General features: G+C 44.6%; 1 protein-coding gene across 1 annotated transcript in view; it reads right to left on the bottom strand.

Annotated features, from left to right (window-relative positions):
- Window positions 1-19803, bottom strand: part of LOC147684246 (putative cation-transporting ATPase 13A4) — a 385092-nt gene that overhangs the window by 92630 nt on the left and 272659 nt on the right. Inside the window, exons 20-21 of the mRNA XM_086944646.1 lie at window positions 12588-12710; window positions 10328-10407 (exon numbers count right to left, since the gene is read on the bottom strand). Coding sequence (XP_086800772.1) covers window positions 10328-10407; window positions 12588-12710 — 203 coding nt within the window. The remainder of the gene's footprint in view (window positions 1-10327; window positions 10408-12587; window positions 12711-19803) is intronic.

Raw genomic sequence — 19803 nt, 5'->3', positions numbered from 1 at the left:
GCGCACCGTAGGGAACTATTAAGATTCTACAGATTATCCAGAACTGTGCCGCTCGACTTCTAATGAATGTGCCAAAGCGCAATTCTTCTAAGTCAGCACTTTGTCAGTTGCACTGGCTTCCAGTGCAGCAAAGAATCAGGTTTAAGGCCATGTGCACCGTCAATAAGTCCATTACCGGCAACGGACCCCCTTTGATTCAACCTATGCTGCAATTATATGAGGTTTCCCAGACACTCAGATCTAACAATAAAAAACTTCTGACAGTCCCTAGGATTAAACGGGCACATATGCGTTGCCGACGTTTTTCGCTTCACGCAGCAAAATTCTGGAACCAGCTTCCCGACTCTGTTCATCTTGAACCTAACTATCTCCGTTTCAGGAAACAGCTGACAGCCTTTCTTTTTCCATGATTAGTGAAGAATGATTAGGTGTCACAATTGCGCTGGGATGCCCTAGGGTAGTCATGCGCTATATAAATGCGTATTCATTCATTCATTCATGGGAGGGAGGAGCTGGGCACAGCCCTACCTTCGCTTGAACAGACTATGTCATGCCTCCAAACAAAAGGCTGCATATACTATGTAGTTAGTAGGAGCCAATGCAGTGGAGGCAGGGCACCTGCACACCTCAAAGGGAAGGCTCTAGAAGGCACAAATGGTATAAATATTGGACCTCAAACACCAACCCTTCAGTACACTGTCCACACTATCTCTTGTCTACACTGCCGCCGTACACTTCTGGACCTGTGGCTACAACGCCAGGACGAGGCACTGCTGTGCTACTGAAACAACTGCCACTCTGCTGGATTGATGACCATTAGGGGATGCTGTCATGCTGTGCTGACCTGCTGCTTTTTCCTTGATGAGGGTCAGGACCTGCGTTTCTTGAACCCAGAACCCCATAGTAACTCCAATAGGTAGTTGGTTGGTCTCCTGATATGAATCTACAGAATGCAACAACCCTATATCTGCACCTGGACTTTGCCAAGTGATATTACCCCAGTCCTAGACCCACAGACGTGGGCCTAAGGTGCTTTGCCAGCCTCAGTTGGTCCAAACTAACTGATGCATCTTCCCTGCTTCGCAGTGCAACCCTTAGCAAAATCAACGGATCACTGCAGCTGCATGGTTCGCAGCCTGTCGCCTCATCGGAACCGCTGTTGTGCAATGCCTCCTTGCCACAGGCCCTAGCATCCCTAATTGACAGCAGCCTCAACAATGATGCCTGTACTCTGCATCTCAGCCTCATAGCTCATTGGAACTGACTAATCACCCTGACTGCACAACACATTCTTAAATTCTCATCACAAGTCTTCATCATGGGGATCCTCGACGACGATGCTGGATCTCACAACGCAGCCCCGCCACATCTCAAATCCGATGCATTGCTTCAGCTATGCAGCGAGTCTTCTACATTGACCCACGCAATGCTCCACAAACCAGTATTTAAGGAACTTTGTTGAGCGGATTTAACTTGGTCCCTGTAGCTGGCTCATGCTCCATTGTGGTCAGACTCAACTTGTGATTTTATTCTGGTCCCCTGCGACCAGATATCCACAATTGGTGCTTTGTGCCTTTTCGTGCTATTTTTACTAAACATTTTAAACCTGAAAATCGCCAGGTCTACTGATTGGATTGTTGGCGTTTTGGTCTTTTATTTAATTTATTTACAATTGCTCTATTTTTCTTACCTGGAGTGAGAATCTTTTGTTGTGTTTTTTTTTACTGTGTTACAGTTTGAAGTGTAACCCAAATACTTTACCCATTTCCTCTAGGATAAGCCTGACTACTCTGTTCCAAACTACCAGGGGTTTGAGCGCAGGTTAATTGGGGTTGTCCTTATGGCTTCATACTGAGAAGAATTGTGATTGTTGATTGAGAAGGGTTTCACCCTCCTCAACCTGTAACCTAATTTCTCACAGCCTGAGATGCCACTGATATGCCCTGTAGTACTTCAAAGCCTTTTGCTATATAAATACAATTATAATCATATATTTTACCAAAGATTGCGACCTACAATGTATGTAAATATCTGATACTCAGACCGTATCAGCATTTTAATATCTGTAGAGTTTTATTCTGATTTTGCTAAGGTGGGCGTACAACAGCTGGATCCATTCCTGATATTACCTACTGGCGGTCGCCAGTAGGTAGTTATAGTTAGGATCTAGTTTCCATAGGAAATCCGCAACATTCTATTGGGAATAACTTTGGTGCCGGTGGACGAATCTTCACAAATTTCTCAAAGTTCGTGGCCCACTCCTTCCCTGAAAATGTGGGGGGATTCGTCAAGCGGGCCTGAGATAAAAGGGGGGTCCTAAAACGTGTTTTCTCCATGTTAATTTCCATAGGGCGGTTGAACTCACTTTTAGCCTGAACGGCTGAATGGATTTCCACCAAACTTGGCAAAATTGTAGGGACTGGTAGCCCGATGTGCCTTTGCTATGTCTCAAGATATGTGCTCCAGTGGATTTTGAGTAATTTAGGTTAAAAAAAATATATATATCTATGGCAGCGCCCCGGTACGCGCACCAGGGAGCGCTCTGGGCGCGCCACGCGGGGTGCGCACGGAAAGCTGATTGGCTCTCGGGTGTCTGTAAACATTCGAAACAGTCCGGCCGCCATCTTGTGTCTCGGTAGGATAGAGACACAAGAGGTGGAAAAAAAAAGGGGAAAATGACCATAAGGGGGCAGGGTTGCTCCCCCCTGACCCCCTAGGTTTGATGTGGGGGTTATAAAAGGGCCCCGTGGAGCAAAATATATATATATTTATTTTTTGATTTGCGCGGGGAAAGCGCCCGGTACGGGCACCGGGGAGCGGCCCATGGGGAAAGAAGGATGATAGAGTTTTTAAAAAATGTAGCCTTTTTTATAAATTGGAGGTAGTTCTAAACAGAACTGTTTTTTTTCTTCTTTTTGTTGTTTTATATTTTTTATTGTTTTTTTGAACATTTTTTACTTTATTTGGGTTTTCTGAACAGTTTTATATTTTTTTTGTATTTTTCATGGGGAGAAACGAAAAAACAGGGAATTGATAATGGCTCAACTGGAGCCCAAAAAAAAGAAGAAAAAATTAGGGTTTTTTGGGGCATTTGTGGTTGTCCCCAGCTAGGACTATGAGCTTTATGCTCAGTTCACCATCAATCAATCAATCAGTGACACTTATAGAGCGCGCTACATACCCGTGGGGTCTCAAGGCGCTGTAGAGATGGTCTTCCCACAATGAATACAAGTAATTCGGAAATCCGCAAACCGTGGCTGAATGCAAGGGATTGTCTCCCTTGCCTCTGGTCCCGACGGAGTGGGTTGCTTTCTTTTGGAGGTGGTGCTTGTAGATTGGGGAGGGTTAGCGGCCAGTTCCCTCATCTCTGCAGCAGAATAGCTCATTGGATGCTTGCGCTGCATGTGGCGAATCATGGTGTTGTTTCCGAATGAATATTTTTTATTCGGGATCCCCCTAGAAAGTTCCATGCCACAGATTAGGCAAGTCACCTTGGCCGCATTGACTTTTTTCTTCCCCTCTGGGATAAAAAAAAACTCCCATACAATGTGTGGTCTTGGCTGGTATGGGGTATTGTGTTCTTCAAGGCATCTTCTCCTCCCCTCCTCCTCCTCCTCCTCCTCCTCTTCCTCCTCTTGTTGACCACCAATGTAATCTTGTGGTGGTCCTCTTGGTGGTTGTGGTGGTGCAGATGCTCCAGCTGCTGCTGCTACTGAAGCCATTTTATAGTTCAAAAAGGTACAGAGAGGTACAAACAGGTCTTCCTCAGTCAAAGGACAAAGTCAGAATAAGGAAAAAAGGTGGGGTCTTTCATCATTTGGAAAAAAAAAAGGCCTGAACCAATGAGAAGTGTTATTTTCAAGTCACAAGACCAGGGATTTCATCATTATGAAACCAAAACTGTTCTGCACCAATTAAAAGTGTTATTTTCAGGTCACATGACCGACGCGCTTACGCGGTGCACCCCCGCACGTCACATGTTTACGTTGCGCGATCGTATTCGCTCGAGTGCTTCCGGGTGCATTTACGCCGTGCGTATCACGCGGACGCGGCTACGCGATACGTCACGATTATGTTTTCGTTCGCGGCAATAGCGATTACGGGACGCTCTCCGGAGAGCGTCCCGGGGCGCTTCAAAAGACTACGCTCTCTGGGGCGCTCACCGGGGCGCCCCCCGGGAGCGCTCCAGGGTAAAAAAAAATTATAATTTTTAAAGACAAATAAAATATAGGATTCATTCATTTTAAAAAATATTACATTTCATAGCTATCGACATTTGCTATTAACAACATTTTGAAATTCAAAGAAAAAAACATAGGTTTGGGGCCTTATATATAGTTAGGAATTAGCATTTAAAAAACCTATGATATTCACTGAAAAAACCATAGGTTTCACATCAGTTATAGTTAGGAATTAGCATTTAAAAAACCTGTGAAATTCACTGAAAAAAACATAGGTTTCACATCCATTATAGTTAGGAATTAGCATTTAAGAACCCTATTAAATTCACTGAAAAAATCATAGGTTTCACACCAGTTATAGTTAGGAATTCACTGAAAAAACTATAGGTTTCACATCCGTTATAGTTAGGAATTAGCATTTAAAAAACCTATTAAATTCACTGAAAAAACCATAGGTTTCACACCAGTTATAGTTAGCTGGAAATTTTACTGACATAAAACCATTGAAATTCCACGTTATAGTTAGTTGGACTCACTATAACTTGCGCGCCTGCAATGCACTGCTGATGACGTCACATATTACATCACTCATGACATGGTCATTGACATCACTCATGACATCACTGATGACACCATCCTTGTGACAGACTGACAGACCTCCTTTCAGTGTAATGTAACCCTTGAAACACATATTGAAAAATAGAAACTAACATTTTCTTAAAAATAGAGATACCCATACCAGTTACAGCAACCAATTCAGTAATTCCACCTTCTATATACACATCCTCTCATTCAGCAACAGTTCTAAATAGTCACTCATACATATACTCACTCATCATATGTAGTGATACACATATACATCCTGTTACACACCGACAGTCATCCAAAAGTTACTCACACACATACTCACACATTCAAATAAACTATTGAATATCCATTTATTTGCATATACAACTATGCACACACTACCACCTTACTTCTAATGAAACTTACACATGCTTACTCTCTTAAACAATCACTTATAGAAACACATACGTATTTAAACAAGAACTCTTTCAATCTCTCACTCCCACAAATACTCACTTATAAACATCAATACTCACATATACTAAATTAAAACAGATGTAGTTACTGATAAAGACACTAGTGAGGCAGTCATTCAGTCACTAACACACACATATACACACTCATCCACCCATACAGTCCTGCACATATGCTGTCTTTAAAACACATACAAACAGTGAGTCAGTCATTGGTGCATCTATGTGCTAAGTAATACCCCCACCAAACCATACAGACACTCATACTGATACTAAAAACAACATCTAATAACCCATATACACACACATGTAGCTACTCACCAACCCATGCAGCCACTTATACACAAAGTGAAACACTAATACATATATTTAAATATTTAAACATTACTCACTAATATATGTATTCACTAAGATACACTTAATAAGCCAGTTAACCAATCCATTTTTTTAAAAAAACATCCATTTAGACACTTATTTAAACATTTATTCTTCCATCGAATTTTACATACACATATAGAAAACATATTTATTTTTCAGAAAGACACACATTCACTGGATGGTGTCATCAGTGATGTCATGAGTGATGTCACTGACCATGTCATGAGTGATGTAATATGTGACGTCATCAGCAGTGCATTGCAGGCGCGCAAGTTATAGTGAGTCCAACTAACTATAACGTGGAATTTCAATGGTTTTATGTCAGTAAAATTTCCAGCTAACTATAACTGGTGTGAAACCTATGGTTTTTTCAGTGAATTTAATAGGTTTTTTAAATGCTAATTCCTAACTATAACGGATGTGAAACCTATGGTTTTTTCAGTGAATTCCTAACTATAACTGGTGTGAAACCTATGGTTTTTTTCAGTGAATATATATATGAGTGGAATACATGTACATACCATGAATCTATGTGACACACTTACAGAGTCAGGGTAGGTGTAGAATTAAGGGCTAGAGGCATCTGCCCTTACAACACTACCACAAGAGGCCACATGATGGCGCCACATTGCTACAAGTGGAATCAATAATACCTTGTTGTTAGAGGTGAGGGAATGTGTGGTGAAGTAGTGTGGCTCACTGATTAGAGGCGGCAGACCCGAGAGCAGAGGACGGCCCGGGACCAGGGTTCGATTCCCGGCGCGGCAGGTTTCTGGACCAGGGTCAGCGGACTCGATAATTCTCTCACCTCGGTGCCCACTCTGATCAGCGATCACACTCGGCAACTCTGGGCATTAGCTTGCCTCATCTTCACTAACGGCCCCACCAGACTGCCGGGGATGCCTGGTCTCACCCTGGAGATACCCATTAAGGGACCATCTCTCAGGGAAGCCAGGAAGGGTTTCGCAGCGGTCGAAGCGCCTTGGGACCCTCCGGGTAAGTAGTGCGCTATATAAATGCCTATACATACATACATACATACAATGCTCAGATGGGATGCTTGCATTGTTACTTGTGCTCCCAAAATACAATAGTTACCTGTACTGATGCTGTACATCTCTTTGTCCTGGTCAGTGTGACTGCTCTACCCCGCGCAGCTCCATCACTACGCTCAGCTCTCTGAGCTCACAGTTGCAGGATGTTCGAGGCCCTCCTCCACCCTCAGGCTCCTGCCTGTGCCTCATCCCTGGTGGTCCAATGGGATAGCACTCTCCTCTTCTGCTGTCTTGCCTCTGCCCTTCTTGACTCTTTCCTTTTGTTCCCTCTTTTTCTCTTTCCTTTCCTTTCCTTCTCTTTCTTTCTCTTTCCTTTGTTGCCCTTCTGTCACTTTTCTCTTTTTTTTTGTTTTTCCCTTGTTTTTCCCCACTGCTGCTGCCACCGCAGCCTCTCCCCCCTCAAGTGTGTCCTTCCTGCTCCCACCTCCCAGCTGACCTGCTCTCCAACCGATCGCTACTTAATGGCATCCACTGCATGGCCGTGCAATGGATGCACACAGTGAGCGCTTTGCTGGTGCTCCAAAGGCACGCTAAAGGCATACCGTCTGCGTCCATTCGCAAACTGACTGCGACCAGCACCAGGGACTCTGGTGCTCTGACCTGCGTCAGCTACAGCTCAAGCACCCTCCATGATCTCAACCCCAAACGCAAAAAGAACTGCCAGCTCTTGAAGCCGACCAACACCCACGGACCTCTCTCCTGTCTACACTGCCTCTGCACCTTCCCCCACCTCCTTTCCCAGAAGCATCTCTGAGCCTACTGGACATCACCTCCCACAAACCACTCAACTGCATCCACCTCAAGATATGTTCCCTACACAAGCACGCCACAGAAATCTGGGACCTCCTCAACACCTACTCGCCCGATGTCGCATTCCTCACAGAAACCTGGACCAATGCCAAATCTGCACCCAATATCGCCACCACCATTCACAACAGATACAAGATATTGCACAAGGACCACCCAATCTGTCCATCACCGTCATCTACACAAGCACCCTCTGCATGACCAACATCTCAGATGACACAATGACCCTCATGCAGCAACTCCACTTCCCGATCCAGACCAGCCCCAAAATAACTCTCCGCAGAACCCTCATCTACAGGCGACCCGCCCCCGTTCCCTTAACCAATGCCATTATCGACCTCATTGCACCCCACTCCATCTCATCCACGGACTACATCCTACTGGGAGACCTAAACTTCCACCTGGATAACCATGACAACTAAAACAGTGCTTCTCTCCTAGAGAACCACGCCAACACAAGACTGAAATAACTAGTCGCTGCTCCCACGCACACATTGGGACACACACTGGACCCTGCTTTCATCAAAGGAAACAGCATCTCCTACAGCCATGCCACGGAACACCTCTGCACAGATCACCACTGCATCCAGTTCTCCTTAAAAAAACACCGTAAACAAGCACCCCCACCACCTCCCCCACAGATTCTGGACCAAAGTCATGAAGACCATCTCACCTCTGCCCTAGTCAGCACCCCATCAGTGACTACGTCAGACGCAAACACCGCAGAGTGCCACCACCATCGCTGGATCATGAACTGTCCTGACACACTTGCCCCTCTCAAAAAAGCCACTGGAAGACACATTAAGAAAACAAGCTGGTTCACCCTTGCACTCCAAGAATCCAGAGGCTCCTGGAGACAACTCGAAATTACATGGAGGAACTGCATAACCCCAGAAACACACAAGGCCTACAAATCAGCCACCACTGCACACCAACAACTCATCAAATCCACAAGGAAGAAATCCCTCCAAGACAGAACACTCACCAATGCACACAACATCAATGAACTCTGCTCCATCCTCTTGGAATTAGCCAAACCCTGCAGAGAAACAACAGATGTCCCACCCTCCCAAGACCTCTGAAACAGACTCAGCACCTTTTTCCACCATAGATTAGGATGATCTATGACAATTTCAACACCTAAGACCACCTCTCTGCTCCAGCTTCCCTCTCAAGTAATGCCACCCAACAGGCCCTGCTCAAATGGATCCCACTCATGACCATGAACAGGATCCACTCCCGAGCACTATCAGACCCCTGCCCACACCACATCTTCCACAGAGCCACCTCTGCCATCGCACCTGACCTATGTTGGATGACCAACTGCTCCTTCGAGACCGCCACCTTCCCTGATGACTGGAAACACGCCAAAGTCAACCCCCTCCTGAAAGAAACCATCTATGAACCCGACGGACTTCAGGCCAATCTCCCTGCTACCATTCGCAGCCAAGGTCATCCAAAAAGACCATCAATACCCGCTAGCAAACTTAATTGAAGCTAACAACGTCCTGGACATCTCAGGAACCAGATTTTGAAGCAAACACAGCACCAAAACCACCCTACTCACCACCACTGATGACATCCGCTCCTTCCTTGACCAGGGCAAAGTCGCAGCTCTCAGCCTCCTGAACTTCACAGCGGCATTCAACATCATCTCCCACCGCACCCTGACCACCAGACTCCATGACGCTGGCATCCATGGCAAGGTCCTCTACTGCATACGCTCCGTCTTCACCAACAGAACCCAGCAAGTCAGACTCCCTCCCCACCTCTCAGAACTGACAGAGACCAATTGTGGAGTGCCCCAGGACTCCTCCCTCAGCACCACCCTTTTCAACATCTACATGGCCCCCCTCGCAACCATCATCAGGAACGACGAACTATGCCGACAACACCCATCTGATCCTCTCCTTCACCAACAATCCCAAAAATCACCAAACGCAACTTCTAAGAAGGGATGAAAGCCATCACCACCTGGATGAAGAACAGCTACTTGAAATTCAACTCAGAAAAGACAGAAGTCCTCATCATTGGCATCACCCCCTTCGCATGCGATGATTCCTGGTGGCCCTCCACCCTCAAAAATCCCCCTACCCCAAAGGACTACACACAAACACTCGGCATTGTTCTAGACTCTTCGCTCACAATGAACCGCAAGATCAACTCCATATCCTCTATCTGCTTCAACATCCTCTGCATGCTTCAAAAGACTTTCAGTTGGATTCCAACTGAATCAAGAAAAACTGTCACACACGCACTCATCATCAGCAGACTGGACTACGGCAACGCTCTGTATGCTGGAATCAACAAGAAACTTCTTCAGAAACCCCAGACTGTCCAGAACGACGCAGCTAGACTGATCCTCGACAATCCCCTTCGCAGTCGCATCACCCAACACCTCTGCGATCCCCACTGACTTCCACCTGAAAGCGAAATAATCTTCAAACTCCTCACCCATGCATACAAGGCCCTTCACAACACTGGACCTGCATACCTGAACAGCCATCTCTCCTTCCATGCACCAAAAAAACACCTCCGATCCACCCAGCTCTCTCTGGCCACAATCCTACGTATCAACAAGACCAGAACAGGAGCAAAATCCTTCTCCTACCTCGCAGCCAAAGCCTGGAACCAACAAACTCCGCTCCTGCAATATCCCACATTGCCCTAGTTCTGTAAGACCTGGTTCTTTGAATGACCCCAGCACTCAAATGAGCCACCCCTTACCCCCAGCGTCTTGAGACCCACACCGGTGACTAGCGCATTTTACCAACCGTGATTGATTGATTGATTGTGCGGCAAAAGGATCAATTTGATTTCAACATAACAATCAACTCCGCATAAAAGGAAAAAAAGCATAGCATACTCTAGTTTTTGGAATTCTTCGACCAGGCTGGTTTTCTGTTGTGGAGACATTCTGGCAAAAACAACCCCATTCAGAAGTAACTGCAAAGACAAAACCAATACATACTGCATCAGGGACTCTAAAGCAGGTGGAAATAAAGGAAACAACCTGGACTATTATTAAAGCTAGGTTCAACAGAAGAAGACACATTCTGACTTTATTTTTTATCATTGTGATGCTTGATGTGAACTCAATCAAATGACTTTGATTCAAATGTACTATTTGTCAACTGGTTTGCAATGACTCAGAGTAGTCAGTTTTGAATCTGTGAACTGAGTCTCCTCAAAATAACTTCAAGCAACACCAGGAAATGAGGCTAGAGTGATATGTTTTGGATCACATTCTTTTGGTGATATAATGTAGGCAGGCCCAGGACCCAGATCCCCTGGTTAAACACCCAACTTACTCCCTTGGTTACAGACACAAAACTGAATATTACCTCATCATTAGACCATTGAACAACGCCCTGTGAAAAAGTCTGACACATTAATGAAGAAGAGCAAACATTTCATTGTACTTTTGATACACCTATAAGTCCATGATGTGATGCACTGCTATTTAATACCTGCTGGGCAATAACATATTCGGATATATGTGTCCAGTAATCTTTTAGACTGCATTTCTCCTGTTGGTTCCGCTGTCTGAAAGCTTCCTCCAGAAGCCAAAGGAGTTGGAGCAGTCAGAGTATGGACATCAGATCACCCGCCCTATTTTGAGCAGATGATCTGATGTGTTTGTTTCTGTTTGAATCCTGGCAATCTGGAACCAAACAAAACGACTCAACATCCTCAGAGAAAACTCCACAGGTGTGGGCACCATTAGTGTTTGCTTTTTTTATAAAACTGCCACTTTAGGAGTAAACAAAAATGTTTGGAGCACAGCTACCTGAAAGTTGACAGTAACACACCAAACTAGCAGTGCCATCTGGGGAACCACCATGGCTGCATTTGCTCTGAAGACACAGAGATCACAGCTGGGGCAAATGGTGATCTCCACACATGGTGGTCTTGCGGGTCAGGGTGGCGGGTGTAATATCTTTCTCCACCCTGTTGGACAGAGTAAAGACCGCCACGGTATAGATCAGGTCCTATATTTGAACTGGTCCATGTTAATATCTTCCCCTCACTTTTCCAGTCCTGGCATCTTTCTCCTTGAGTTCCTAATGACTGCCCCTTCCTTGCCAGACTTTCATTTAAGTGTCTCCTATGCAGATCCGTTGTTGCACTGATATCAAATTATGATCCCACGTCTCGTAGAGTACTCTAGGGCATTCTTTCACTGTCAGTCCAGCAAAGGACTCCTCAGTTGGGTCTTTACTAGAGAATGTCAGGGATCCACCATTCAGTGGAATAGACTCTTCTCAGGAAGGCACACTTCATTGTTGTTCCTCTTTTCCACTCTGAAGATTTCAGTGTGTTTGATGCAATCACCCTCTGTCGTTCAGAGAGTAATCACTGGCATTTACAAGGCTACCTGCATCACACCCTCTCTTGTGTCCTTCTCTCTAGAACAATTTCAAACTTAAAAGCATCAGCAGTCAAAGCCATGGTAAGTGACTTGTTTGCTGACTTCACTCCACCAGGCCTTGGACTCACAGGCTTCCACAACTTCCTGCTCTACAGGGTGCACAGATCTATGTGTTCTTCTCTTATGGTAGCTGCATCAGGGGACTGTAAGCAGCACAGCAGACCCCCTATACATTGGTTTAACCTAAACATGCACCTTCAAGGTGTCCAGCCTGGAGCTCAAGGATGGAGGTCTTTCTGTGCCACATATTTCTTACTCTCACTGCTTCTTCCATTAGTCATGAATGGCTTCTTGGGTGACACTACTAGGCACTGCCAGCTGCCCCTCCTGCTTTCCATCCATGCCAACCCTCTGGGCATGACCTTGGTTCAGATGAGGACACAAAACCTGGAGTCCCTTGGAAGGGACCAGTGGTGGCTCAATGAGTTTTCACAATCTTTTATCAACCTGCACATTTATATGGGACAACATTGTATAACCTCCCCTCTTCTGAAGGCAAAATATCATCACATTTACATTTATTTTTTCTGTGGTAAAAGTGATTAATATAGTCAATCAGTAAATCAAATTCATATTTTTGTGACAGTGCTCACAGACCTTTACAAAGAATAATGCATGACCTGTTCCAAAAATGATCCTAAACGAATGACACATCACTGTACGTTGGAATATGTTCCTCACCTGCAACACTTACTTTTGGGAGCATGCTGTAGAAATGCTGCATTATGACCTGATAGGATTTCCCGCTCATGGCAAAATAAAATTCATCTGCTGCATATTTAGGGGTGGGTGTTTCATCCATCCTTACGAATATGTCCTGTTGACAAAGCGAGAGGTAGTTTCAGATATGTGAATAAATAATATTTTTATATTTTGTTGAAAAAAATCAGGATACTTTCAGAGCCAAAACAAAGCACAAAACAAGAAAAAATATGTTGTTTTTTCTTGGCACACGTTGAAGTGCATCTTGGTAGGACCTTTCACAGAATCAAACAAGAGTCCTCTCATCTCACTCATCACTTAATTCACTTTCCCAGGTGCTTCTATGGCAACAACAAATGCGCCAAATACTCATCACTATGATAGAAACAGCTGCACTTGTGTTAATGGGGTAAAGGGGCCAGCTTTACTAACAAGTGGTGCACCACAGTGCGGCACACAAAGTTGCTGAGCTGCTCTGCGTCACCTGAAGAGGGCAGAACTGTGTCACATCTTGAAAGCAACAGGTCAGTTCTTTTCTCTCCATGTGTTGGCACAGTTTGTGATGCCCAGCACCAACACAGATACCCTTGCAGCATAGTACAAGGTTATCTTCCTCTACAAAAATTAACCATTTGGGCTGTGAGAAATCAGGTTTTTGGCTGACTTTGGTGAGAACCCTGGTCAATCAACAGCCACAATCCCTTGTAGGATGAACCACAAAAAGTCACAAAATGAACCTGTGATTAACCCTGGCGAAGCTTGGTACTAAAAGCAGTCATGCTTAACTTACAGGCAATGTGTAAAGTCTTTTTGAAGCATAAAAACAGTAATAAAGAAAAACATAACGCAAGAAAAATCCCACACCAATTTGAGAAAATACGTACATTTTAATAAATCATTTGGCACCAAAATGACAGAACTCCACATAGTAGAATGGGAGATATTAATTTTTATGTTTTTTGTAAAAACTATATCCTAAAAGATCAAAGCTCTTACCGCAGACTGGATCAAAGGAAAAAAATAAGGCCTACCGTAAAGGAGCATGGTTCAGAAACAAGTACTGTATTGGGCCTGGCAAGAGCTTACCCAATCTAATTTCTGAGAAAGGTGCAAATCAGCAGGGCAAGGCTCCAGGAGGATTCTGAAGAGGGAGTGTAGTCATCGGATAGCCTTGGATAAAAGCCACGTTGAAGATCTTTTGGATGCAGTCTCTTAAATGGAAGTCAAAAAGCTCCAACAGGGGGAGGCAGAGGGCTGTAGCCAAAGACAGCTTCACAAGGCCATATACCAGTTTGGTGAAGGACAGCTGAAAAGGATTTGTTGCGGCTGAAAAGAAAGTAGCGGAAGAAGTCGCAAAGTCAATCCAATCTGTGATGTTCCTCAGGAGGATAGGTGAGCAGGTTGATCTTGTTCTCCTACTGGTTCTCAGAGGAGTTTTTGACCACAGATTTTCAAAATCCTTAGTTATGGGATTTGGCCACCTGGGCACCTTTAGTATCACAATTAAAGGTCTAGGACTGGCGGGACACCTCCAGGTTGTTCAGGACTTACTCAGGCTGGGTCCAGGTGCAGGTTCAAGAAGGTGAAAAACGTTTGTGTCCCTGTGACTCTGAACTAGACGCCATCAAACTAGCCCTTGAAGTTACTCTGGTAGTCCTGGGTACAGGTGAAGATGCAGAGCTCAACAGTAGGCCATGCCTTTGAGGGCTTAAGGCATGCTCCAAGCAGAAAAGCAGTCATTCCAGCTACTGAAAAGCAGTCTTGAAGAGCACACAGAAGGCCACATCAGCAGGCAGTCCACTGAGAGTCTTTCTGTAGGTCCAGGAGTAAACAGAAAGTGTGTCTGAAGGGCCTATTTGTATACCATGGTACCCTTCTTGTGGAAGGTGGGAGAAACTTCTAGAAAGGTTCTTTAAAGTGCATGGAATTTCCTGCCTCCTCTGCCCTGGCTTCAAATGAACATGTGAAGGTGTTAGGTCCTGTATGTGAAGACAGAGCGCACCCTATTCAGTTGCAAGTTAGGCTGTGCACATATCCTGCCAGCAAATGGCCCACTGAGGCACACCTAATTCCTCTAATGTCTGACGGTATGGAAGGAGTTTACAAAGTCTAACTGCCAGCTACACCCAGTCATGTAACCCAAGACAAACTTCAGGCACAAAAGGCTAAGAACAGGAAAAAAACAACTTTCTGAAAGTAGCAACATGACAAGATGATGGACACTGTGATGAAACTTTCAACCATTCACCCACAGTCAAAAGATATCTATTAAATCCATCATTTATTTGCTCACTATGTCACCCCAGTCTGGACCCAGCCATATGCAAATCAATCTTGACCCTGCTCCTCATTGGAACAATCCAGCCTAAAATGCCAGGCAAGGTACTCCATGGACCAGAAAAAAGCATCCTGGGACCGGTTTTGGGGTATCACCCCTCATCAACCAGACTAGCTTGAATACGGTGGCACAGCAAGCAAGGGCCCATGTCTGTGTATACCCTTGGGGAGCAGGTTCAGGACTGATTTGCATATGGCTGGGTGCAAACTGGAATAGCATGGCAAGGAAAATAAACTATGGATGTAACCCATATCCGTGACTGGTGGTGCATGTTTGATTTATTCATCATTCCTCCCATCATCAGTTCTTTTTGCATTTGTCACTCTAAGTGGGTCCCTTGCTCACTATGCCACCAGATTCAAGCTAGCCTGGCTGATGAGGGGTAATACCCTGAAACAGGTCCCAGGATTCATGTTTTATGCCCAGGGAGAGTCTAGCACTTTGGGCTGGATTATTGTCATGGAAAGCAGCGTCCACACCGATTTGCATATGGCTGGGTGCAAACTGGAATGGCATGGCAAGCAATGAAACAATTGTAATGTGTTTGGGGTGAATGTTTTGCTTGATGAGCATTCTGTCCATCATCTATTCTATTAACTTTCTGAAAATGGCAATTAAACATCTGACTTAACCATTAGAGAGGTTTTTTCTTCATTAGTTCTTAGATACCAAACATGAACTGTATATCTGGTCCCAATCAAAATTAAGCACTCATTAGAAAGTAATAAAGCAACCAAATGTTATCCTATGTAACAGGTAGGCATCACCATAGTGAAAAACGAGTGTAGACGTTTTTCACTAACAGGACATGTAAAATGTAAAAGTATATATCCAACCATTAATTTACAATTATTCCTGCCCAGTGGCCTACCTAGGGTTTACCTTAGAGGTACATGATATGGAAATTGGAGTTTAAGGCTTGGCAAAGGGGTTATTTTGACAGTCGAATTGGAAGTTTAAAACTGCATTCTGACTTTAATGGCAGGCCTGGGAAATGATTTACAGTACTACTTAAGTGTGTGGCACAATAAGTGCCGCAGGCTCACTGGTAGCATTGAGTTTACAGGCCCTGGGTATATGGTACACCACTGTACAAGGGACTTGTAAGTAAATTAGATATGTCAATCAGGTGTAAGCTAATCAAACAATGTTTAGGGGAGTGAGCACATGCACTTTAGCACTTTACCACTGGTTGCAGTGGTAAATTGTACACAGTCCTAAGGTCAACAAAAACAAATTGCAGCACAAAATTGGAGGTGCGAATGCCAAACTTTCAGAGGGAAGACCATCCTAAGGCTGGCAGGTGTAACAGGCTATTTGTTTTTTGTGTGTGTGCTGCAAAATCGAAGAGGAAATAGCAAGGATAAAAAAATATATATATTTTTTGTTTTGCCAGCATCAGTGAGGCACACTATTGTGGGGCAAATCAATACCTGTGCGTCATTGAACATGTGAGTTTGCATCAAAATACATGTTTGGGTGTACAGGAATGCCAGTGCAACCCCCACTGAATGCCTCACAGATGCAAAGTAATGCAAAGCAGTGTAATGTATTTGTTTTGTATTTTTACAAGGCAATGTATACAGCCATATCCTTTGCTTTGTGGCAAACAAAAACGATTTTGCTTCAAATCTGCGTAAAGAAAGTAATGCCATACAGATGCAAAACCTTTGTAAATCTGTGAGTCTATTTATATCATAAAGCTTGTATCATAGACAGGGGTGGATTCACAAAATTAATTATGCTAGCATCATTTACAATTGATGGAATTAATGTGGTAAATTACTGTAGATGTGGGAGAAGTTAGCAGCAAAACCTCCAAACAAGCACAATTCACCTTTTAATGAGATGGCCAAGGGCTCTATTATACAATTACCACAAGATTGTGGGCCTGATTTACAAAGGTCCTCCGCACTCATGGTGTAGACCTCTGCCCCTAGTGCAGACTATCCCATGACTGTGGGGCTTCCGCTATGAGCATGGGGGCCCCTAGTGAATCAGGTCCTGCGGCTGTTTTTTGGGTGGACTCAGATCTATTCCAATTAGTAACTCACCTTTTTACAATTTCCCTCTCAGGACGGTGCAGTTGGGCTCTACACTATAGTCTATCAACAAACTGTTGAGAGAAATGATAGTCACCTAGGTAGTTTTGAAAACTGCCTTGACTCAGCCTTTTACAATGAGGGATTAATGGCATTATGTATAACATGGTCGATGGCCTGTTGTCCGCCAGGGTGACGGAATAAGCTACTCGATCAAGCTGGTGGTAATTTATAAAGCATTGGTAGGCTCCACTTTTAAGGCAGTTCCTGTCAAATCATTTCATTATTTTGTGCAGGGCTCTGTTAATGTGACAGAGCCATATATCAGTTTTCTTTTTATTTTCATATAGAGAGTCCCAAAACAGGATGTTCTTTTTGAAAATGTTATATTATGTTATGTTATGTGGAATTGTAGAGTGCAACCAATCACATGTGAGGTTATCCAGGTGCTGGAGCAAGCTTGTAGGTCTAAGACTGAAGGTGTTGCATGTCTGTCCCACAGACACAGTCAATGAGCCAGGTCTGTAGCTTCTTACCAAATTCAAGAAGTTAGGAGGAGACCCTGATGTGTTGAGGTAGGTCCTTTCATGTCTTGACTTCAAGTAGAAGAATTCCCAACCCCCAGCTTAGCTTTTATGGATGCAGGAGGTGCGCAAGAGAGAGTGGGACTGAGCGTAGTTGTCTGATGGGATGGTGAAAGGAAAGTCAGTTTTTGGTCCGGTGTTCTACAGTACTTTGTATGCATGCTTGAGTAGCTTGAATTGACTGCATTTGAGTATGGGGAGCTATAAAGTTCTCTGAGGTGTGGTGCATCTTGAGAGGTCAAAGATGAGTCTTGCTGCAGCATTCTGGATGGTCTTTAGACAGTGGGGGAGATGGTCAGAGATCCCTGCGTAGAGTATATTGCAGTAGTCTAATCTGCTTGTGATGAGGGTTTGCATGTCACTGTGTCTAGCATTCAAGGGAAGTCATTTGAAGATCTTAGGGAGCATGCAGGGAATATGAAACAGGAGGCGCTGATTGCATTGACTTGTGCTGGCATGTTGAGCTTGTCATCCATAATGATTGCCAAGTTTCTGGAGTGGTCGTTTGGTGTGGTTCCAAACTATGATGGCCACCAGGTGGAGTCCGAAGGAGAGTTCTGGTTCCCAAAGATTAGCACTTCTGTCTTGTCAGAGTTGAGTTTCAGACACTAGGATCTCATCTAGGAGTGGGCGGAAGTTGCGAAATTCACTTTCGCAAACTATCGCGAAAATGTCCAAAATCTCCGCACACACGCGGAAATATCGCGAAGACACAGAAGTTTTTTTCCCCCACCTGTTTGCGATATTTTCTGCATGATCACATTGAAAAATGTCTTGCCAACTTGCCCATGCGGTCGCCATCTTGTTTTCACTTGTCCCGCCCGCTAGCGATGCTTATTTCCTGTTCGGGGTCTCGAATACCGTGTTCGCCATCGCAAACTCATGCGGGACAGCGCAACCGGCTACCAACAATCCAACATAGGAAAACTTGTTGCGAATGCAGGGACGCTACCGCGCGCCCTCTAGAACGCATTTTTAAAGTGCGAGCAAGAAAAAACTTCCATTTTGCAGAAGATTGCGAAAGTTCTGACATTTTCGCGCTCTCCGCGGAAAGCAAAAATGTCAAATTATCGCAATTTCCGCGGGCGGAACGAAATTTACCGCCCGGGCCTAATCTCATCCAGTCTGCTCCGTTGATCATGCAGATGGAAAAGTAGGCTCTGTTGGTGGTGAATTTGCTGGTGTAGAATATGATGACAATGTCTTGTGATCTGATGATTTTGTCAACTGGTGTCATGTAGAATTTGGACAGGGTTGAGCTAAGCGATGATTCCTGGAGTGCTCAGCAGATCAGATTCTAGGATTCAAATGTGTATGATGATATTCTGACTCTCAGTGTTCTTCCTGTGTGGATAGAGCTTATCCAGTGTTGGGCCAGTCCTTAGATGCCTCTGTTGTGCAGTCTTCTGACAAGGGTGGGAGGGAGACTGTACCAGGGCAGCAGAGAAGTTGCATAGGATGAGCTCTGCAGTTTCTCTATTGTGCATTATGATGGAGGCTGCAATGAGTTCAGTTTCTGTCTTGTGGCTGCTCCACAATCCTGCTTGTGCATAGTCCAGCAGGTTTTGGGGTTCTAGGGGGTTGGTGAGTTGTTTGCTGATGGCCTTCTCTATCACTTTGGCTGGGTATGGGTGTAGAGAGATGGGTCAGAAGTTGCTCAGCTCACTGGGGTCAGCTGATGGCTTTTTGGGGACGTGTTGACTGCTTTATGTTTCCAGTCTTCAGGGAAGGTGGTAGATTTAATGTAGGGGGTGATGGGGTGAGGGTGTTACTGATTGGTTGTCTTCCCATGTTGTAGATCTGGTGGGGCATGGGTTCCTTTTGGGCTCCTGAGTGGACAGGTTTCATGTTCACTGCGGTGTCTACTATGTGTCTTTTGCATTAAGTCAGGTGTTTGCCTTGTTTGGTGGTGGTCAGGTTAGCGATGAGATCTTAAGGTTTGATTGTGGTACGATGTTGCTGTAGATCTTTTCTATTTTACTGTGGAAGATGCAAAAAGAAAATGCTCCCATAGCAATGGGAGTCCTCTTCCATGGTGAGGAGAGCATTTAGAAGTTTCCACTTGCCATTAACACCAGGGTTTTCCTAGCAGTGACAGGCAGTGAAATCTAACCTCTAGTTCCATTCATCTAATATAGGTGGGTGGAACGAAGAAGTCTCCCTCTGATGGCCCTTACTCTGCAAGGTTGTTGGAGATGTAGTAGTCTCCTCTGTGAGTAAACCGAAGGTCTGCCCACATAAAGA

Source organism: Lissotriton vulgaris, chromosome 11 (assembly GCF_964263255.1).
Source record: "Lissotriton vulgaris chromosome 11, aLisVul1.2, whole genome shotgun sequence".
Classification (NCBI taxonomy): domain Eukaryota; kingdom Metazoa; phylum Chordata; class Amphibia; order Caudata; family Salamandridae; genus Lissotriton; species Lissotriton vulgaris.
Note: the sequence above shows the minus strand (reverse complement) of the source record. Positions and strands in the feature narration are given on the sequence as shown.